This window comes from Bactrocera dorsalis, chromosome 4 (assembly GCF_023373825.1).
Source record: "Bactrocera dorsalis isolate Fly_Bdor chromosome 4, ASM2337382v1, whole genome shotgun sequence".
Classification (NCBI taxonomy): Eukaryota; Metazoa; Arthropoda; class Insecta; order Diptera; family Tephritidae; genus Bactrocera; species Bactrocera dorsalis.
The window spans coordinates 20745548-20769239 of NC_064306.1; the positions used below are offsets into that span (position 1 = coordinate 20745548).

General features: G+C 35.6%; 1 protein-coding gene and 1 long non-coding RNA gene across 5 annotated transcripts; one reads left to right on the forward strand and one right to left on the reverse strand.

The window, feature by feature from the left end:
• Window positions 1–22589, forward strand: LOC125778216 (uncharacterized). Of its 3 annotated transcripts, none has more exons than XR_007422578.1 (6): window positions 1–182; window positions 4244–4498; window positions 21352–21424; window positions 21483–21587; window positions 21647–22478; window positions 22554–22589. It is a non-coding gene; the product is annotated as an uncharacterized LOC125778216 (long non-coding RNA). The 3 variants fall into 3 exon arrangements; XR_007422579.1 differs by having other exon boundaries at window positions 4325–4498; XR_007422577.1 differs by lacking the exon at window positions 1–182 and having other exon boundaries at window positions 4361–4498; window positions 21676–22478.
• Window positions 5165–10710, reverse strand: LOC125778213 (uncharacterized). 2 transcript variants are annotated; one of them, XM_049454840.1, is made up of 3 exons: window positions 9772–10710; window positions 9204–9367; window positions 5165–6561 (listed from the first exon to the last, which is right to left on the reverse strand). In XM_049454840.1, exons 1-3 carry the CDS (start codon window positions 9780–9782, stop codon window positions 6425–6427), a joined length of 312 nt encoding a protein of 103 aa, XP_049310797.1. In that variant the 5' UTR covers window positions 9783–10710; the 3' UTR covers window positions 5165–6424. The 2 variants fall into 2 exon arrangements, with proteins under 2 accessions (XP_049310797.1, XP_049310798.1); XM_049454841.1 differs by lacking the exon at window positions 5165–6561 and adding an exon at window positions 6899–7341.
• Window positions 22590–23692: the final 1103 nt, after the last annotated feature.

The window sequence follows — 23692 nt, forward strand, 5'->3', positions numbered from 1 at the left end:
TATAAATTGCTCTTATATTGTATGTATATTTAAGTTCGCATTGTGAATCGTTTCAACATACATATTTTAGACAGCAGTGTGTTTTGTTTTGTTTATTATAAACATTAGTCTGACGATATGAATTTCTTCCTTGATTTTTGTTAGTCCTTTGGTGTGAGGATAAAAGCTGAGATATCTAAAAAGTAAATCAATAAAAACCTAACAAAGTGAATTTCGTCAAGGAACTTATGTTCTAACTCTGTAATGAGCAAAAATGATACGGCTTATTATACAATGGGCGAACTGATTTGAAATCAAAAAGATATACATATTATATTAAAATATTTAATAACTCGAGGATATCTAATATTTTTTACTCTGTTTTGATTACAATATTGCTTTGACTTTACTAGATAAACAAAGTTTATTACAAATATTGATAACATAATTCTCGTTAAATGCATTATGATAATTATCCTGATAACGATTTTTTTTTACAAAATTTAACATTCAACAATTTGAATTCTTACAAATGCCGAAAGCATCTAATAACCGCTATAGTCCGAATGAAAAGACTTAAATACTACAACATTAAACTAATTACACTATTTTGAAGTCATTTGGCTACTGTGATGTTCGAGGAGAGTTAATCTCTTAGTAAACCAGACGTAAATTTTCCTTCAGATTTGTTTAGTAGTGTTTATTAGTTAGTAATGTGAAAACAAGTAAATAAAACTAAGTTCTGAAGTAACCGAACACTTTATACTCTTGAAATAGTCAAAGATGAACAATGCATGTATATTTTTAGGTATTGGCAAAATTTTATTTAAAAAATTTTTAATATTCGTTATTCGGCGAAATTATAAATGAATCATATCATATTTAATGTACCATATAACATAACTATAGGTCATATAACCATTTTATTTTTCTATATTTATCGTATTAGTGGTGAGGGAAGGTACATACAGGGCTTGTCCGGAAAGTAATAGGACTGATTTTCTTCCGCCGCGACTGTACTTCGGAGAGTGCGCGCACTGACTTGATTCGGTAGACGGCGTCCCTAGCTAACAAACCGGCTTGTTGTCTATGAGCACGTCTAGGGTCAAGACAAACATTTTCTTGCGACGTGTTTCTGTGAGTGGGGCAAGCTGAAAACACAGCGTTCGTTAGAGCAGAGGTACGCAATTAAATTTTGTGTGAAACTCGGTAAATCTCGACATAGATTTCGAGGCTGACATTGTTGTTGGTGCTAATACTGGTACGAAATTATCTACGACTTCAAAGTCATGAACAGAACAGAACAGTAACGTGGGAGCCAAGTCGCCAGTGCGACATGTTTATTTGATGATAATAGATTTTTCTTCTTGCCCTCGTTTACTACCAGACAGAGCACACGTAATTCGAATCGTTGGACACGCTTTTGTCCGACCATATTCTACAAAGAATTTTCAAACAAATAACTTGAGAACGATTGAATAAAATGTGTAAATGTTTTTTCCAGCGCACAACAAATGCAAAAGACTTTACTGCCGCTGTATAGTCAAGAAAGTATTGGGAATTTATAAATAAAACGAAAATTTTTCAATCATCATCCAAACTTATTTTATCGCCTTCAAAGTAACATCCATTTGAAGCGATGTATAAGTGTCAACGCTTCTTCCAATCGTCAAAACATTTTTATAAGCACTTTCCGGGATGGCCTTTAGCGTCGAATTTGTTTTGATGTCCTTAATTGAGTCAAAGCTTGTTCCCCGAAGTGGATATTTTAGTGTGGAGAATAAGGAAAGTCAGAAGGGGCCATATCAGATGAATACGGTGCTTGCTCAATCATACTTGTTGAGTGTTTGGTCAAAATTTAACACAAATACAAGGCCTGTCGCAAAAGAAACAAAAATATAAAGTTTGATCTCTTGTTGGCATTTCGTAAAAATTTTAAGACAATTGGATAACTACAATCGATGTTATCGATCAAAAAGCGACAGCAGCTTTTGGTCATCGGTCGTAAAATGCATTTTGAACAAAGAGCAAATATTAAATTTTGTTTTAAACTTGGGAAAACGTTTACTGAAACATTTCAAATGACGAAAAAAGCCTTTGGTGATCAATGCCTATCGCGTAGTAATGTGTATGAGTGGTTTAAGCGATTTCAAGGAGGTCGAGAGCCATCACCGAAGAAAAGTCGTCTTCAGAAGTCAAAAAAAAAGACAACGCTGATTTGTTTTTACGATTCCGAGGGTATTGTACACCGAGAGTTCGTCCCACCTGGCCAAACGATTAATGCTGTGTTTTACCTTGGTGTTATGAAGCGTCTTTTGTTACACATTCGTCGTGCTCGACGCCAAAATCCCATAAGGCAGGGTCCTGGCGCTTGTTGCACGATAATGCGCCGTGTCATCGGTCGACGCTTGTCACTGATTTTTTGACAAAAGACTCCATATTAACCATTAATCACTTGCCTGATCTGGCACCTTGTGATTTTTACCTATTTGGAAAACTTCATTTGCCCATGAAAGGACACTGGTTTCAGGACATTTCAGCTATCCAAAAGACGACGACCAATATTCTCAAGAGCATTTCGAAAAATGACCTTAAACACTCATTTGAAATGCTAATTGACCGGGCTTGACGCTGTATCGAAGCACAAGGAAACTACTTTGAATAAAAAAAAATACGTTTTGAAAAATATTAATTTTTTGTTGTTTTTTTTTTAACAGTCCTATTTCTTTTGCGACAGACCTTGTATGATTGACGGATCGCGCTAATTTTTGGCATCATAATTAAGGACAGTTGTACCAACCTATGAAAAAAAATTTACCTGTCTTCCGTATAAGCGGGAGATGCGAGGGGAAAATGAAGAATTCCCGATACTTTCTTGACAGGGTGTATATATAAACATATACTTATATACACATACATATATAACATTTATTTACATAAATATATTTCCGCTAAAAGATTGTGTTCAAGTTGTCAGAGAAATTTCCAAATCAGCGTTGAAACAAAATTTGTGTAGATGTTCATTAGCACCTACATAAAGGGTGATTTTTTAAGAGCTTGATAACTTTTTTTTAAAAAACGCATAAAATTTGCAAATCGGTTCTTTATTTGAAACGTTAGATTGGTTCATGACATTTACTTTTTGAAGATAATTTCATTTAAATGTTGACCGCGGCTGCGTCTTAGGTGGTCCATTCGGAAAGTCCAATTTTGGGCAACTTTTTCGAGCATTTCGGCCGGAATAGCCCGAATTTCTTCGGAAATGTTGTCTTCCAAAGCTGGAATAGTTGCTGGCTTATTTCTGTAGACTTTAGACTTGACGTAGCCCCACAAAAAATAGTCTAAAGGCGTTAAATCGCATGATCTTGGTGGCCAACTTACGGGTCCATTTCTTGAGATGAATTGTTGTCCGAAGTTTTCCCTCAAAATGGCCATAGAATCGCGAGCTGTGTGGCATGTAGCGCCATCTTGTTGAAACCACATGTCAACCAAGTTCAGTTCTTCCATTTTTGGCAACAAAAAGTTTGTTAGCATCGAACGATAGCGATCGCCATTCACCGTAACGTTGCGTCCAACAGCATCTTTGAAAAAATACGGTCCAATGATTTCACCAGCGTACAAACCACACCAAACAGTGCATTTTTCGGGATGCATGGGCAGTTCTTGAACGGCTTCTGGTTGCTCTTCACCCCAAATGCGGCAATTTTGCTTATTTACGTAGCCATTCAACCAGAAATGAGCCTCATCGCTGAACAAAACACGCGCGCGAAACACATTTCGAACCGAACACTGATTTTGGTAATAAAATTCAATGATTTGCAAGCGTTGCTCGTTAGTAAGTCTATTCATGATGAAATGTCAAAGCATACTGAGCATCTTTCTCTTTGACACCATGTCTGAAATCCCACGTGATCTGTCAAATACTAATGCATGAAAATCCTAACCTCAAAAAAATCACCTACATACATATATTACGAACTAAAAGACTTTAATCACATCATAAACTCTTTGTCGTGCGTGTGATACAACTCCGTGTCAATATTTAAGCATAAAATGATTTATTACTTTATTGCTATATGCACATACATATATGTACATACATATATAGCAGATACTAGCTTATGCATTCATCCGAAATTTATAAAAACATTTCCAAAATTACGAAATGGTTTTTAGCAAAAAAATTAACATATTATAAGAAAGCACGAACAATTAAATTAATTTTGATTTAAATTCAATCTACGACGGCGCGCCTGGATCATAGTAGACGGACAAAAGTCAATGTAAACAATCAAATAAAACAGTACTCTGATTATAACAACCATTGATATGTCACAATTTTAAGTAAGAATTGCGCAAAATATTCTAATACGGCTAACTACAACAAGTTTAATCGAAGTGATACGGTGTTATCATATTTATGTTTTCAATTTAAATAAAAAATACAATATAAATGGTGATTTAACAAGGTTTGGAGAGGAAAACACGACTGTTGATGAAATGGAATTTAATTTAGAAGGTATGTATGTATATTTTATGTAATTTAATACTTGGTTTGCGTTTAGCTAATAAGTTGTACGGTGTTCTTTTTATTTTCAAGTTTTTAACGTATGCAACTTTTTATATCTACATATGTATATCCAAGCTAATGTTTGAATATTGTATAACGGCAATCTTAAGCTATACAATGTCCTTTGATCGAGTACCACATCTTTCCCTTATAATTTTTAATTATTTTTTTTCGGGATCGAGTTTGCTCTATTTCAAAAATGGAGTTATTTGAAGAATGGCGAAAATGTAAAATAGGACGAAATTCCCGGTTAGTTAATTATGTTTTAACAAAATTTAGTGCTATAGATGTAACGCCTGATACACAGAAGGAGATAAAGTTAAAAATTGCGAGTTTGTCAAAATTTTCCAAAAAATGGACTAGAGCAAATATGATGATTGAACGTTTTTTAAACAATAATCGCAGTTGGTTAGAAGGAGCAGATTTACAATTTCACCTACAAATGGAACATCCCGGTTCTACCACATCAACTGGAAGCAATCGACCTCAAGGTAGACCAAAAAAAAAAATTTTTGAAGAGTCGTCTTTTAAAACGAATAAACGAAGGGTTGAAGACTTACTAGAATCGCGAAGTGCCATCGAGTTGACCGTAGCCGCTGAAGTAGCAAATCGATTAAAGAAAGTTTGAAATCTACAGAAAAAAAGAAGTCTGGTAATACTACATGCGAAGGCAGGCAATTGACAAGTCATGAGGCATTAGCTTATTATGTGGATTCTAAGTGCACGTTACTCCTATAAACAGACGCGAAAATGGTCATTGAAGGCGGGACATAAAGTTTTTCCATCCTATTTTAGTTTACGTAAGTCTAAAAATTTGTGTTACCCTGCAGATGAGCATATCTTGGTAACAGAAACGCGCGCCGAAATTAAACTTCAAGCCATTTAAAATATATCTTCTAAGCCGTCATTCACACTAATCAGCAAATGGGGATGTGACGGAAGCCGGCCATAGCGCTTATATACAGAAATTTGAGAACTACGATGCTACTGATGAGTATCTGTTTGTTTTTGCTATTGTTCCAATGAGATTGAGTAACGATGCCAGCCAAAATATTTTATGGCAAAATCCGCGGCCTTCGTCTACACTCTATTGTCGCCCAATTAAGCTTATTTTTTTCAAAGGAAACAACTGATTTTACTACATCAGAAACTAACAAGGTTTTGGAAGAAGTATCTCAACTTCTTCCAACACTTTGTGATAATCGCGGTTTTCAAATTTCGGTAAAACATAATCTTTTACTTCCAATGGCAGACGGAAAAATATGTAATGCTTTGACTGATACATTTCCTTCACAAAAATGTTATATCTGTGGTGCTACTCTCAAACTGATGAATGGCGAATTAAAAGACGTAGTGGTTAAAAAAGAGAATTACAGTTTCGATTTGTCTACTTTGCACGCCTGGATTCGTTCCTTTGAATGTATGTTACACATTTGTTATCATTTGGACATAAAAAAGTGGCAAGCTAAAAGCGATATAGAAAAGGCTAGTGTAAAACAGCGGTCGCAAGAAGTAAGATAAAAGTTTAAAAACCAGATGGGACTTATAGTAGACATACGAAACCTGGATATTGGGAACTCTAATGATGGAAATACCGCCCGCAGATTCTTTATGAATCCGGAACTGAGTGGGCAGATTACCGGATTGGATATTAAGCTAATTAAAAATTTTAGCATTTTATTTAGAACGCTATCCTCCGACTACGATACTGATTGCAATAAATTCGAAAATCTTTGTTCCAAAACCAGAACCCTTTATCTTAATTTATATTCGTGGTACTTAATGCCAGTCACAGTGCAAAAAATCCTGATACATAGTACGGAGGTAATTATGTAGAACTTGTATTCTTCCAATCGGGCAACTTTCGGAGGAATCTCAAGAGGCCCGTAATAAGGACTGCCGTAGATTTCGCGAACACCACACCAGAAAGCAGTCACGTAAATCCACTATAGATTTACTACATATGCTTTTAATAACATCTGATCCGGTAATCAACTCACTCAGAGAAGTTCCTAGAAAGAGAACAGATAAATTATCGGTGGAAGTTTTAAATTTAATTGTCCCGCCTTCAATACCATAAAAATACCACGTCAGGTAACATGTGACCATGACGATAAAGATTATATAGTATCTGATTCAGATGAATCTTACAGTGATAATGAGTCATTCAATGAGTAATGATATAGTAGTATTACACATTTTGTTGTTTTGTGTTATTGTTATTCTTATGTTATTGTTATTATTAGCAGTGGCGTAACTATACGTTCGAGGCCCGTAGCAAATTCATCGAATGGGCCCCCTGCCCTCCCACTTCCCCAATATATAAAGAAGCTGAACCAACAGCAATAGTATTTTTTATTTTATAATATTTATTTATACACTTTTATTTGTAAGAGTTAACTAATAAATCATTACGTGAAGTAGGTACATACAAACTTTATAATTATAATTTCTTGATTTTCTAATTATTCACTTTTAATTAAAGGTACCTAATTTAAAGTACATATTGAACTGAAATCACAATTTTATTTTAAGTACACAATTTTAATTATTAAAATTCCTTTCTTCGGACTTTCTGTTCAGCAAAAGTGTTAATGACATCATCAAAGTTCAAATTTCGGGCCATAGAATTTTCGATGGATAGAATAGCCAAATTGCTTAACCTTTCTTGTCCCATAGAATTTCTTAAATAAGTTTTTATCAATATCAGTTTTGAAAATGATCGCTCGGCACTAGCCGTAGTTACAGGAATGGTGAGAAATAACAGAAATGCAGTGCACACTTCAGGAAAGCTTGAAGATATAAAATGATTCTTTATTATTAATAAGTCAGCAAGTTCTCTTATAGAAGATGACCTTTCTATTTCGTGTTTAAAAGAGGATCGAAAACTGAGAATTTCTTTGGAAAACGACATAGATATATCTTTTTTATATAAATGGACAAATGCTAAAGCCTTTTCCAATAAATCAGTATCAAGTATCAGTATCAAGTTTTGCAAAGTGGCAGGCTGCAAGACACTAAAATTGGAAACAATTTCATTCATTCCAAGGAAACGCGATCTAAGTTGATTAATGATGATGTCTAATACACGATAGAATACGTTCACTTTAAACAAGCTTTCAGGATCTTGGAGACGTTCATCCTCACAAATTTCATCAAAATGACGGCAATGGAAAACCAGCAACATAATAAAATTGTAGTTCTATACCTTCTTCTTTAGCAAGATAGCTTCATTTCTCTCATCTGATTTGAAATTTGATAAAATGCTTTTTGTTAGCGCTTTTTGAACATCAACAAATCGAACCTTTAAAGCAAACATGGCATCAAAGCGTCCTGCCCATCTAGTTGGATTCATTGTTTTTAATGTTACTGAATTTGATGATACAACGGTTTCTCCTTTTTTGTTGTCAGATATAAAACTAGATAATATATTCCATCGTCTCATACTATGGCCAAAAAAATTATAAATTTGTTGCACAGTTTCGAATAATGTTTGTATTTCTATGACCTCTTTTACTGCATCATTTACTACCAAGTTTAAATTATGAGCAGCACAATGGACATACGCTGCATTTGGCTCTATATCTCGTATGAGTTTTTGAACTCCGCCATAAGTACCTTTCATGGTATTAGCTCCATCGTACCCTTGTCCACGGCACTTATTCAGAGAAATACTTTTGTCATTTATGGATTTTATTATCTGCTTGGACATTGCTAAGGCAGTTTGATCCTTAACCTCATGAAATCCTAAAAATAACTTTAATTACAAGCGCCTTTGGAGTTCCATTTTCATCTTTCTCGATTACACAGTAACGGTAAAGTTCACACAATTGATCTGTTTTGGAAATGTCTTGAGTAGTACCAAACAAAATGGAATAAAACGGTGCGGTGACTATTTCATTTACCAGAGCATTTTCCACTTTTTGAACCAGAACAGCAATGAGCTCATTTTGTATTTTTGGACTTAAGTATTTAAACTGGCCCTTAGGTTTGTTTAGCAACTCTTGTAAAATAGGATCGTATTTGGCTATTAACTCAACAATACTCAAAAAATTTCCTTTTGGACCAGAATCGTTGCCATATACCGTTTCTTTATGGCCACGAAAAGCTAAATTACAGGTTGAAAGTGTCAGAGTAACATCAAGGAGTCTAGTGAGTACCTGGCGCCAAAAAAACTTTTCTCTCTTGATAATGGACTCTTGCTCTTCATCTAGTGTTCCCTGTAACTACCACTGTCGATGTACAAAACATGAATGCAAATGTTCTTTCGATGCCTCATGTCTTTCTATGGCTTCCACAATATGTTTCCAATCATCATAGCCTTCCATCCAAATATTTTGTATATTTTTAGATGCCCTATTTGCGAATAACCAACATAGTTCACAATATGCTTTTTGAAGCAATAGAGAATAGGACAGCCATGTACGTTCTAACTTTACGCCAGATTTAGAAACAGTGTAATAATATTTATCTAAGAAAGATCTATTGTTACTATCCCTTAAAAAGGGGCCTTTTGGTTTACAGTGTCCGTTTTCGATCACAAACCGTTTTACTTGATCATTGAGTTCTTTAAAGTTATCTTTAGCAGTAACATGCGGTAAAGATTTTAATTTTTCTATGTCCAAACATGATTCATTTAAAGATTTGCTCGTACCTGGTTGTGGTTGCTCTGAATCTAAATATTCACTGTTATCGGGCCCTGCGATATTGCCACTTATGTCATCATTTTCTGCCTTTCCGTCGCGCTTTGGTAACTTTTTATTTTGTTCTTCAGACTCCTTCTTTCGCTTTCGTTTTTCGCTTTCACTCTGACACTTTCTAGAATAAAACCGCAAAAAGTTTGTAATAATACTATAGTTTTTATTTATTGAAAAATCTACTTAATTGCTAACAAATGCCAAAAAAGCGACCGTAAAAATGTTTATAACGAAAGCCCACCGATTGCTCAAAGTTCAATTCAAGTGTCAAATTTTGTAAGTTTTGAAAGAACGATGAACATAGGTACCGAAATAGTTTTGGTGGTTACGAATGTCAAAATAGTGAATTGATTTTGAAATGCGCGATGAGAATCATTATTTTAAATAATAATTTCGTAACTTGTAATTTCAAACTTTACTACCGATACCTACTGACGATGTAAATGATTAATTTTATGGGTAGATTAAAAATTAAAATAATTGTAATAGTATAAATTATTTTAAATATTAGAATAAAATTCTTACCGAGTAGACATTGTCAACCTATTTTCACAATTAACTAATTAAATATATCCTCACTTGCAACAAACAACCAATTCTTACAACAATAAACTGCTAATTGCTTGGTGAGTTCTTGTGTAATACAATAGTGGAGTTTTTCATATATACAAACTCGAATCGGGGATTCTCCAAGCATCAGCAAGTATTACCAACATAAATTTTAAACAGTGTTGCCGTTTGAGAAAGAAAAAAATGCACCAAACTCATTTCAAAATTGCGCTAAATTTTAGCTGTGAATTTTTAATGGCAATAAGAGAAGATGTGTTTTTATGTGAATTTATTTAACCATTATTACATTTATCAAAATCAACTAAATTAAATAACTGAATATCTTTCTGGTCATCATTACGTTCGGGTGCAGTTGGTGTGCCTTCACCAGATGCCGATTCTTTTTTTACAGTTTTAGTCATTTTCTTCAAACCGTGTTCAGGCAACATAAAAGTGTGGCAATTTTTCTTAAGAATTGAACTCTGTTAGTAAAATCAGAGACAGTCATAACATAACACTTTAATGTAAAAAAGAGACAAAATATTAAACGCATCAATAACATTGTGGTCGGGGAATACTAAACCCTTTGGGGAATTCCCAGCTCGTTATTTTCCCAACGTTTTACGGCTCTGGCAATTAACTTATTGGCTTAAATTTACGATCGTCAATAATTTTTCCAATTTTCTACTAGATTCCGAAAAATATTTTTTAGCGCATTATATTGAGAAAAAAAGCGCTGAAGAGTCTAGAATTGCGCTATCTAGCGCGAAATGCGCTAAAACGGCAACACTGATTTTAATGCCGGCAGTATACCTAGTCTCAGCGAGACACCCTGAGACATGCCCAGTGAATATAAATGTAAACCAATATACACATTTTTAAGGTATGTTTGTCCACACATGTTTCCGAAATTATTACGAGTAATTGGATTTTGACCATTCCTTCTAAAACTGAGTTAAATTATTTTTTTTACTAATGCATTGAAAATTTAATACCTACATAGGTATATTTTTTTAGTTGTGTATGCAACTCAGAAGGTAACAAATAAATTAAAGACAAAACTTTTTTTTACTTAAGTAATGTGTTTGTGTAATAATAAATGTTGGGAATTGAGATTTCCTCTGACCGGGGGCCCCTTTGGGCTGGGGGCTCGTGGCATTTTGCCGACTTGCCACCCTATAGTTACGCCACTGATTATTAGGTCTGTTGGTAAAAAATCCCTAACTAATCACCGCGTTTTTCATTAGTTGAAATGTAATGGACTTATTTATTAGTTCGTATTTTATACATTCAAGTAAATGTTATTGTACGAGTATGTTCTGAAATTAAAAAAAAAAAATAATTAAATATATTTTTTACACAATTTTTTGTTTTCTATTCGTAAATCTAATAAAATGTATTAATTTTTCAATGAAACTTAAAATATTTTTGTCCCCCTAGCTTGTATTAAACGACACACTGTGCGGCGGTAAAAAGCTTCTTAACTGCTGCAACGTTTCGGCCTTCTGCTTGGATAAAAACTAAACTTTTCTATTAGATAATACGGTCTAACAAAAACAAAAACTTACAAAATTTTTCTAATAAACCTCAATTAGTTTATAGTCTTGAAAGAACACATAGGTATAAAGCCTTTATACTTTTAACTTGTATGAAAAAGTTTTGGTTTCAGAATTTAAAGTAATTTAACCAAAATATTTTTGGTAGCAAATATCTGAATAATAACAAAATATACTCACTTATAAGAAACATTATTAACACATATGGTATTATTATATTCAACGACGTATGCAGTACAAGGTGAACCAGTATGTGATATATAGTTTCCGAGGACACTAAAAGTAGAATTTTCAACTGCCTTCAATAAAATATCTTACATGCTTTATATTTTATGTATGAAATTAAATACTTTACTTCAAAATACGTATTACATATTTAATCAAATATTTTCACCTAATCCATATTTAATTTGGCAATTAAATGGAGAATTAAAATTAACGGCAGCAAGTCGATTCATGTGAATTTCACTAACAAAAGAATCACTTATCAACCTTTAAGTCTTTTTTAATGTCTGCATACCCTGTGCCAATACAGTCAAATATATTAGATGATAAATTACGCTGGAAAGTGTACATTAAAATGAAAAATTGAAATTAACATACCTGAAATTGTCAAAAATTAAATGGCTAATTGAACGAAGGTCAATTCTGTGCCTACATAATAAATTACTCTTATAAATTCAAACAAATTATCAAGCCTGTATGGTCATATGGTGCGCGACTATGGGATTACGTCAATTATAAACATGAATACGTTTCCGAGCTAAGGTGCTAGGAGGTATTGTTAAGCCTCCCTGGTACTTGAGAAATGCTGGTATTCACCGTGACCTAAAAGTAAATACAGTAAACATTTGAAAATCTATTTTAAAAGTAAGCAGAAAATTATTTCTTTTCATTTTAAAAAGGTTATTGTACCAACGTATGTTGTTTAAAAAAATTACAAAATGTGTATGATTAAGACTGACTAACAGAAGCATAGCATACACCATTTGGTTCGGCGCAAATTTTGGTAAAACACTTAGTAAGTCGCAGCGATCGTTCGATACTCGACTCCCGCGCGGGCACTTGAGAAATTTTTAAATTTTATTGCGACCGCTCGATACTCGACTTTCCGGAACGCGATGCGTATTTTCTTCGACTTGCAAAACAATTTTCAGTTTCTGATGAAGATTCTACACCACGGCATGTTTTTGATAAATTCGCCTTGGAACTATTTCCAGAAAGTTGAAAGCTGGCATATGCCGATGATATTGATATTATTGGCCTCAACACCCGCACCGTTAGTTCTGCTTTCTCCAAACTAGATAAGGAAGCGAAGCAGATGGGTCTGGCAGGGAACGAGGGCAAGACGAAATATCTCCTGTTATCAAACCAACAGTCGTCGCACTCGCGACTAGGCTCCTACATCACTGTTGACAGTCATAACTTCGAAGTTGTACAACTATGTCAGCCTCGAAATCCAACGCAAAGTAACTCTTGCCAACAGGTGCTACTTCGGAATGAGTAGGCAATTGAGAATTAAAGCCCCTTCTCGACGAACAAAACCAAAATTCTGTAAGTCACTCATTATTGCCTTCCTGCTATATGGTGCAGAGGATTTGACGATGACAACATCTGATGAGTCGGCCTAAGGAGTTTTCTAGAGAAAGGTTCTGCGAAAGATGTATGGTCCTTTGCGCGTTGGCCACGGCGAATATCCCATTCGATGGAACAGATAGGCTCAAAACTTGTTATAATTGAGATTAGTATGACTCGATTGTTATCTATTTTAACCAAGACTACATATATACAATTAACATGCCACAGACTAATAAAATTCTCCCAAGTTTTTTTCAAGATTCCTCACATCCAATCATATGGGAGCTTGGTCAAATTTTACCCCAAACCAAACTCGGTCTGGTGTAATACATGCAATGGGTAGAGCCATTTTAACACCTGTTCAGGGCTTAAGACACACAGAGAGTGAACCAAAAGTTACGTGGCTCCATGTTTCCACCGCACTACTGCGACCTTAGCCTCTACGGCTGCGCAACCTGAACATAGTTTGCGCACTGCGCCGCCACTCCACCCGAGTGGCCAACAGAGGACCTCCACTGTCCATAGGAGCTCCAACAGGCGACATGACTTCTATTTTTATCTGTCCCCAACCTTTACCCAGCTCCAATCCTCGTGTGAGGACCACTCAGCATCTTCTGGTTCCTAGCACAGTCTGTTCCGTGTGTCAGACTGCCATACATCGGAACGTTGCATCAGTCGCAATTCTTATACTGGCTGGTGTCACTTCCTGGCATGCTCCGACTTGCGCACCACACATGAGTGGAGTGTGTTGTATGTTGCCCCGTGCTGTAGGAGTCTGCCCCCGCAGGCCACAGTGCGAGAACTGCCCTTTCGAGTTCTACAGCTGCAACAAACACCACCTGCACTCCACTTCTTCACTCACGAACAGCTGCGGTCCAATAAACCAAACTCAACAGCCGCTCAGATCTTCTGAGTTGTGCCGGTTTCAACGTTCTACGTAAAGATCGCGAGCGAGATAGTGGTGGAGGCACAACACCGTGCAATATCGTCTAATCGATGGAGATCTATTTTCAAATATATTGAACAAACGTACATACATAAATAAACACATAAAAATATATGCATGTATATGCAACAGACATACATACATGAGGCACGTCCCTGCCAACCACGGCTACCCACTTTTGTCAAATATTGTCAACCATTAGCGGGTAAAAAACCAGTGAATCAGTAAGTAGTAAAGTAAAAATGAGGAAAGATTGTCATAGACCGCATGAATATTATACCCGCTTTTCCCCTCACACACGTATACATGTGATCATACATCTCTGTTGCGCTCATTCAGCAGTGTCGTATAAAAAGTATATCTGTCCTGCTCTAATATCCTCAATCGACGGCTAAAACAGGGTTGCATTTTAAACAGCTGATGCAGGGTTGCATTTTTTGATTCCTACTTTAAAAATTAAAAAAAATTGTAGTTATATTGAAATATTTGACAAAATTGGGTAGCCGTGGCTGGAAGGCTACACTTTTTTTCTCTATTCACTAACACCAACGCACATTTTCGAATTATTTTTTGTTTACCTAATGCGATGAGTTTCTTTCATTTCTTGATTTATTTAAATGAGTGCGAAGGAGAAGACATTATTGTCAATAGCGCCAAAAGATAATCCTAAAAAGGGTAAACTGTTCCCGAATCGCGGCAGTCGTGAGCGAGCAAGTAATCGTATCGAGTGAAATTTCGTAACGTGTCGAGTGTGTGGATCGTCGCTCTCGATGCGAAACGAATAGAAATTTTATGAAATAACTTCCCTGGTGTAGCGTTAACCTCTTCAGACCCTGGGTACTAGAGATGAGCGATATTGCGATTTTTAAATCACTGTGATTTCAGTGATTGCTATTTTTAAATCACTGTGATTTTATATTGCTATTGCGATCGCAACTAAGTCGACGTTAAAACGGAGACCTTTTGTTGTTGTTGTTGTAGCGGCAGATTCTGCCGATTTGACAGTGTTTGGCCGAATACAAGTCCGGGTCCCGTCCAATTACGTACACCCTGTCGTGGGAACGACTGAACCTTTTGTCGTTATTGGCGGTAAATTCTCTTTTGGTTCCTGTAATTCGAGTCAAGTTTTTACGCCTTTCTTTTCACTACATTTTCGCAAATGTTGGAGCGGTTCGGCTACCTGAAACTTAGAGCTTATTGCATAGTTCATTTGTATGTTGGTATGATCCGCTTTTAATATTTTCAAAGAAAAACTATAAACTCCATAATCCATCAGAATGTTTTGAATACCCGCTAATAATATTTTCAAGACCAAATTAATTACGGGAGTTTCCTAATCTTTGGGAAAATATTAAAAACCCGTAATTTTTTTATTCCATATTTTTTTTGAAATTAATTAGTTACAATTCTTGTTTTCAACACAAAAAGCTTTCAAATTTGGTTTTAACAATAAGTAAAATTAAAAATTGTATTAAAACAAATTAAAATATTTCATTTTGATTATATTTCATCTACCACTTCAAACATCACACTTCACTTCTTTTCCTTGATACATTTCCTGCCATTATTAAAAATTATAAGAGCGTTACACTCAAAACTTCAAACCGCTTTGACGCAAAATAGCATATACGATATATACAATACCCTGAAGAAAGTTGTTACTTTTCTGCTATTTGCTATTGTGATCGTAATTCACAGGTTCGAACTGCTATCGTAAATCACAGGTTCGAACTGCGATCACAGTTTCGAACTGCGATCGCAATCACTGGTTCGAACTGCGATCACAGTTTCGAACTGCGATCGCAATCGCAGTTCATAGAAGCGAACTGCTATTTATAAAAAGTGATCGCAGTTGCGATTTGCGATTTTTCAATCACAGTGAAAAAATCACCGGTAGTGAAATATCGCTCATCACTACTGGGTACACATATGTGCACTTTAAATTTCACTGAACTTAATCATCTTAGTGACATCTTATGGTAAAGGTTTATACTACAAATTCTTCTAAAGTGCCTATCAAATAATTGCGTCAAACAGTACATATGTGTTAGTGATGTTCAATCGTGTGTTGCCCGCAAACGTTAAAATTAACACGTCAAACATCAGTTTATTTTTGATCTTGTAGCGAACGGTCGTCATACCATCGTCGGATGATGATTATCTTTTATTGGCATGTGCTGCAATTCTTATGAAAAAAAAATGAAAAATTTTATTATTTTAATTTATTTGATTTGTTTTGATTTTATTTTATTTTAGTTTATTTATTTTATTTTATTTTATTTATTTTATTTTATTTATTTTATTTTATTTGATTTTACTTTAATTATTTTATTATTTTAATTTATTTGATTTGATTTTATTTATTTTATTTTATTTGATTTGATTTTACTTTAATTATTTTATTTATTTTATTTTATTTGATTTGATTTTAAAATTTTACGCTTATTTCACTTAACTTTTTTCTTCTTCACTTCACTCTTTTTCGCTTCACTTCACTTTTCCGCAAGTATGTATGTCCTCTTCGCTTGAAGTCTTCACTGCAAATGAGTCATGCTTGTCAAACATGAGTGGAGACGATCAAATTATCGTCCGTCAAATAGAAATATCAAAAATTTTTGATTTTCATCAAACAGAGCCGACAACAAGTCGGTGTAGCGTACGTGTAGTCGACGAGAGCCGACGACACCAACACAATTAAAGTGTTTGACACAATTATTTGATCGTCTCCAGGGCACTTAAAGCTATCAAAGTTTCCACTATTTATCACTAGGTGGCCCTAAACACTTTTTTTTTATGTATTTTCTAATTTGAATATGACAGTTGAGAATTTTTGCAAGAGACGCCTACTCAGTAACTTTGAAAATCAACAAAAAATCAATTGTTCACTTTTTTTTGGTAATTCAAAGTGGATACTACAGTTGAAGTGTTGGATTATCGCGTGAAAAGGTAGGTTTTACATTTTTCTTAATTCTACCCGCGTAACTTTTCCTTATTTTCTGTGGTGCACATATGTGTACCTCAGGACTAAACATTAGTTTTGTGTAATGTATGACCGATTTTCACTTTCAACATGGACGACCGAGAAATTGAGGCTTTATTGAATGATAGCGACTTGGACTTCTCTGGAGATAGCGATGATGAGTACCTACCATCAGATTTCATGGAAACGGACAGCGAAGAAAGTGCAGGTATCGTGGAAATGGGTGGCGAAGAGGGTGCAGATGTCATGGAAATGGATGGCGAAGAAGAAGGTGGAACTGGTACAGAACGAGACGAATTCTGGAGAGAAATCGCAGAATACACTGCGTTCAGCGTTGTGGCGCACTACTGAAATGACTCCTCGTGGGCCAGACATTTCAGAGGATGTACTTGTTTCGGAGGGTACTTCAGACATGAATATATTGTACTGCTTTTTTGAGTATCTGGGCCTAGAATGCTGGGAGTTAGTAGCAAAGCAGAGCAACCTATACTCGGCACAAAATCGTTGAACACGAACGCTATTGAAATGATTAAATTTGCAGGCGTGCACTTGATGATGGGTAACCTCAAATATTCTCAAGGTAAGCTTTACTGGAATAGAGAGTTATGTGTGCCTATTATTGCGGATACAATGAACCGAGACAGATTTTTTGAGCATCGAAATTATCTACACTTTGTAGATATAAATAATCCAAATGCTGATGACAAACTATGGAAAATAAGACCACTAATAGACTCCATTTTGAAGAGATGCCATAAGTTGTCACGGTCTAAGCATATGTCCATAGACGAACAAATGATTTCATTTTCAGGACGATGTGAATTTCGCCAATATGTGCCTTCTAAGCCAAATCCTCTTGGTCTTAAGAACTTTGTACTGGCTGCCCGAGATGGGCTGGTGTTGGATTTTGAGATTTATGTTGGCAAAAGACTTGGACTGTTGTGAAAAGTCTTGGACTAGGAGCAGGCATGGTAGAAAAACTGTGTCGCACAATTGTAAACAGCTGTGTCCTGTACACCGACAGGTTTTTTACTAGTCTAAAACTGGCCGAGCTTTTGCTACAAAAAAATAATGACATTTTTTTGACTGGGACTGTGATGATAAATCGCATTGGACCAGTAACAAAGAAACTGAAGGCTGATAAGGTTCTGCAAAGAGGACATTGGGATGAAAAAGTAAGGAGTGACGAACGAGTATGTGTCAAATGGATGGATACAAAGCCTGTAACAATGCTGTCGACATGCACAGGAGGTACTCCGGTAGATACCTGTAAACTTTGGTGTAAAAAACAAAAGCGAAAAAGTGACGTAGATCGGCCAGCAGCTATTAGAAATTACATCACCTGTATGGGTGGGATTGACTTATGCGACAGGCTAATTGCTTACTACCGGTGTAGTATGCGAACAAATAAATGGACAGTTAGAACTTTCTGTCATTTCCTTGACCAATTGTTGGATTATGTACAGGCGTTGCTGTGCTGAAGAAGACATCCAACGCAAGGACAAATTAGAACTACTTCCATACAGACTTAATCTGGCCAAAGCGATGATGAACTATGCCGGCGGAAGAGTTGAACTTCCTGGAACCACTTCTCGTTCCAGCACCAGTGGCTCTAAAAGATCCCGTTTGAATGTTACAGACGACGAATTAGACTATCTCGATGAGCCTCCTGCAAAGAAACGCCGCCAGATTATCCCACAGCCACAAACCGAAACCAGACTGGACAATGTTGGTCATCGGCCGAGATTCGTAGACAATAACTTCGCCTCAAAATGTCGTCATCCGAAGTGCTCTTCACGCTGCCCCACCATTTGTGTAAAATGTAATATCATGTAATATGTATTTTAAAAAATAATTCTTTTGCAGACTATCACACCATGAAAAATCTCAACTCAAAATGACATAAGTGAGACCTGAAGTACACATACATATGTATGTGCAACCGATTTTTTCCATACTTACAAATAAAATTTTTTATATCTTTCAAAGCATGTGTTTTTGTATACCTCCACAACTACAAAAAACCAAAAAAACATTAAAACCATGTTTAGATCATGCTCGGGTCTGAAGAGGTTAAATGAAATTTTCGAATACATTGAAATACGAAAGAAAATAAAATAAAAAAGTATTTGAATTGGAATTGAACGTAAATATTCAATATGCGTTGATACAATATGCGTAATAAAATGTATATAAATTTACTAAATTTAGTTTTTGCATTCAATAAAATGAACCCTAACGTGTTTTTTATACAAGTTCATCTGATTCAGATGAACAACATCACCAAATAGCCATAAGATTCAGGATTCGTGATAAAAGTAATCCCATTGCTTTACCTGAAGCCGCGTAAAAAAATTTTTAATTATACCGTTTAACTTAGTATAGATCTTATTATTTTAAATCATTTACAGATTCAGGAAGCGGTTTAGACTGACCAAAGACGCATTTACTTTCATCCTATCGGAAATAAAATTTAACGGGCATTTATCAATCGCAGTACCATCAATGCTTGAATCAGCCGGTGGTCCGGTGAAAAATTCTGCGGGGTCAGCTAGTAATTTAAATAAAAATTATAAAATCTATTTAAAACTTACCTTCCTCTTTAAGTAAAATGACAGCTAAAACTGAGTTGCAATTATATTTTTGCGTGACATTGCTCGGAAATATACATGGGTTTTGTCTGACATATTTTACAACCATTGCAAATAATTTTCTGCGTGTGTTTGTTGTTGCGCCGGTGCACCAAGAGGAAATATATGCAATTCTTGCACCGTGCAAAGGTTTTGCAAGAGCAAGAGAATACCCCTAATAATACAAATACATATACCCAGCAAAACTTGCGTGACCGAACCTCCAATACATTTACACAATTTTTACTTGTCACTAACACTCCCTCACAAATCTTTGAAATGAGTAAGAAGTCAATCTATTGTGTCTTTTGATTGCTCTTCACTCAACAGATGTTAAGCAAAAATAAAACAAAAGAAGACAAACAATTTTTTTAGCTGTCACCGCGTATTGAAAACGATGGATGTGAAAGCGTACAGCATGATACCGTGAATTTGACATTTGCTTGTTCGTTGTGACAAATTGAATTCGAAGAAAAAAATTTCGGTTACAAACGCGTCGATAAAGGATTGTGCAGATTTGTGCTTGTGCATATTTATGCAAAATTATTGAAAATAAATATTGAAATCTTTTAGAATTGTGTTTCGTTAATATTTGTGAACATCTTGTGTCTATTATTGTACTTATATTTGGAAAATGGGTGAGTATAGAAAATAATAATTCAATATGAAGCAAAATACATTTAGTGCTTATGTGAGCCGGGAAAAAGGCTTTTAATTTAAGTGCATCTAACTTTGTGAAAAAGATGTAAATTTTGATTGTGACCCTGATGTGGAAAAATTTACATCATCTATTTCATGAATTTTCAAATTAGTAACGGGTGATTTTTTTGAGGTTAGAATTTTCATGCATTAGTATTTGACAGATCACGTGGGATTTCAGACATGGTGTCAAAGAGAAAGATGCTCAGTATGCTTTGACATTTCATCATGAATAGACTTACTAACGAGCAACGCTTGCAAATCATTGAATTTTATTACCAAAATCAGTGTTCGGTTCGAAATGTGTTTCGCGCGCGTGTTTTGTTCAGCGATGAGGCTCATTTCTGGTTGAATGGCTACGTAAATAAGCAAAATTGCCGCATTTGGGGTGAAGAGCAACCAGAAGCCGTTCAAGAACTGCCCATGCATCCCGAAAAATGCACTGTTTGGTGTGGTTTGTACGCTGGTGGAATCATTGGACCGTATTTTTTCAAAGATGCTGTTGGACGCAACGTTACGGTGAATGGCGATCGCTATCGTTCGATGCTAACAAACTTTTTGTTGCCAAAAATGGAAGAACTGAACTTGGTTGACATGTGGTTTCAACAAGATGGCGCTACATGCCACACAGCTCGCGATTCTATGGCCATTTTGAGGGAAAACTTCGGACAACAATTCATCTCAAGAAATGGACCCGTAAGTTGGCCACCAAGATCATGCGATTTAACGCCTTTAGACTATTTTTTGTGGGGCTACGTCAAGTCTAAAGTCTACAGAAATAAGCCAGCAACTATTCCAGCTTTGGAAGACAACATTTCCGAAGAAATTCGGGCTATTCCGGCCGAAATGCTCGAAAAAGTTGCCCAAAATTGGACTTTTCGAATGGACCACCTAAGACGCAGCCGCGGTCAACATTTAAATGAAATTATCTTCAAGAAGTAAATGACATGAACCAATCTAACGTTTCAAATAAAGAACCGATGAGATTTTGCAAATTTTATGCGTCTTTTTTTAAAAAAAAAGTTATCAAGCTCTTAAAAAATCACCCTTTATTTTTCACTGTAATATTGCATTGTCCCGACGGTATTTTATATACATATATTATGTTAAGAAATAAATGAAATTAAAATGAATTTTTATGCTGCCATATTTTTATTTCTTAATCAGATGGATTCACCAGTGCTTTTTGATGACACCTATTTGGAGGAATGCCCAACAACGGTTTCGACTCCCGTAAAAGGTACATGTAAAATTGTCATTTTAGTTTTCAATTTACTTTTATGCATTTATTATTGCAGAACAATTGACATTTAAACGGAAGAAGTTCAACGTTTCTGGTTGCTACAACACAGAGGCAAGCTCCTCAAAGCAACAAGTAAACAATTTGCCTGTGGATGGAAATGGTAATCCAATATATTGTTTCTTAAATATTTTTACTTTATTACGTTTACACCTTTTTCAGATGTTTTTAACATGTTCTTCAAATTACAGACACAGTTTGTTTTAAGGATGAAAGACAGTGTATGTGATGTGTTGCGGCATCTGTACACTGACGAATTCCTGATGTGTACGAGTGTTGCTTAAATATGCAAACGGGAGCACAAACCACTTTTCCGATCGCCAAAGAAAACGCCAACTTATTTAAAATTAACAATTGTTTTAATTTAATGTTTATTTAATGTACAAATGTCGTTTACATAAGTTATCGGGTTTTAAAGTTATTAAAAATGCGGATGCCGATCTTAACCGAACTGGGTGCCCAAAGAATTTAGCGCGCAGGCTTGTCGTCGTATCACGTTATCGTATCGGCTTGATCTAGCGCACAGGATCGATGTACCACGAAGTAAATAACTGGTGACTGGTGTCGACGTGACTCAACGTGGAAATATCAAAAACGAAAGTTGAATGCCAATGCAGGATTGATCCGATTTAATGTGCGAGAGTTTATTGCAGCGCGTGAACGTATGTTGATATGCGAACTGTATGTAGATATCGTATCGAATTGATTGGAGGTGCTGGCGAAAGGTGTCGACGCGGCGCTGTGTGTAAACGAATGTGTCCTCCTCTCCTGTTGTCTATCCTTTTTGTCTAGTGGGTAGGAGCACAGGTGTGGTGAGTTGCGTTGAAGTGTCATCAGCTGTGGTGAATTACGCGGTCGTATTAGAGTGCGCCAGTTTTTCCCAGGTTGAGTGAGGTGATGCTTAACTCATTTAAACACCTGACTTTGTGCAACTGGGACGGTAGGGGAGACAAGCAACCGCAATCAAAGTTTCTGTTGTCCAACATATTATATGGTAAATTTTATACATACATATTAATCTAAAAAGATTTATGTATTTTAAATTGATTTTTCATTACATTTTTTATAGATTCTTTCATCACTTGTGGGCTTGCGAATTTCGATCAACAAATGCGGAAGTCCATCGAAATGAGACACCATAGATTTAAGCAAAAAACATATAGGAAGCGAAAAGCTGAAGAAAGATAAATATAATACTGTAATAATTTTTTTGATATATGTATATGTATATATTATTTTTTGTATGTATATAAATAATTTTTATATTATTAAAAAAAATGTCAAAAGATGAAGGAAATATAATGATATAAATAAAATTATTAAAAAAATATTTTATAAAAAAAAAAATCTTTATTTTTTAGAGTTTCAAACTTTAGGTTGAAGTATTGACAAGCGAGTGGCTTACCCACTAGGCTATTGCAGAATGCACCGTCACGCTTTCCTGAAAGCAGTTTTGTCGATTTGTCCCAAATTTAATGAAAGTGTGAGAAAGAAGGATATAACGGGTGATTTTTTTGAGGTTAGGATTTTCATGCATTAGTATTTGACAGATCACGTGGGATTTCAGACATGGTGTCAAAGAGAAAGATGCTCAGTATGCTTTGACATTTCATCATGAATAGACTTACTAACGAGCAACGCTTGCAAATCATTGAATTTTATTACCAAAATCAGTGTTCGGTTCGAAATGTGTTTATCGACAAATTTTGTTCAGCGATGAGGCTCATTTCTGGTTGAATGGCTACGTAAATAAGCAAAATTGCCGCATTTGGGGTGAAGAGCAACCAGAAGCCGTTCAAGAACTGCCCATGCAGTGGTTTGTACGCTGGTGGAATCATTGGACCGTATTTTTTCAAAGATGCTGTTGGACGCAACGTTACGGTGAATGGCGATCGCTATCGTTCGATGCTAACAAACTTTTTGTTGCCAAAAATGGAAGAACTGAACTTGGTTGACATGTGGTTTCAACAAGATGGCGCTACATGCCACACAGCTCGCGATTCTATGGCCATTTTGAGGGAAAACTTCGGACAACAATTCATCTCAAGAAATGGACCCGTAAGTTGGCCACCAAGATCATGCGATTTAACGCCTTTAGACTATTTTTTGTGGGGCTACGTCAAGTCTAAAGTCTACAGAAATAAGCCAGCAACTATTCCAGCTTTGGAAGACAACATTTCCGAAGAAATTCGGGCTATTCCGGCCGAA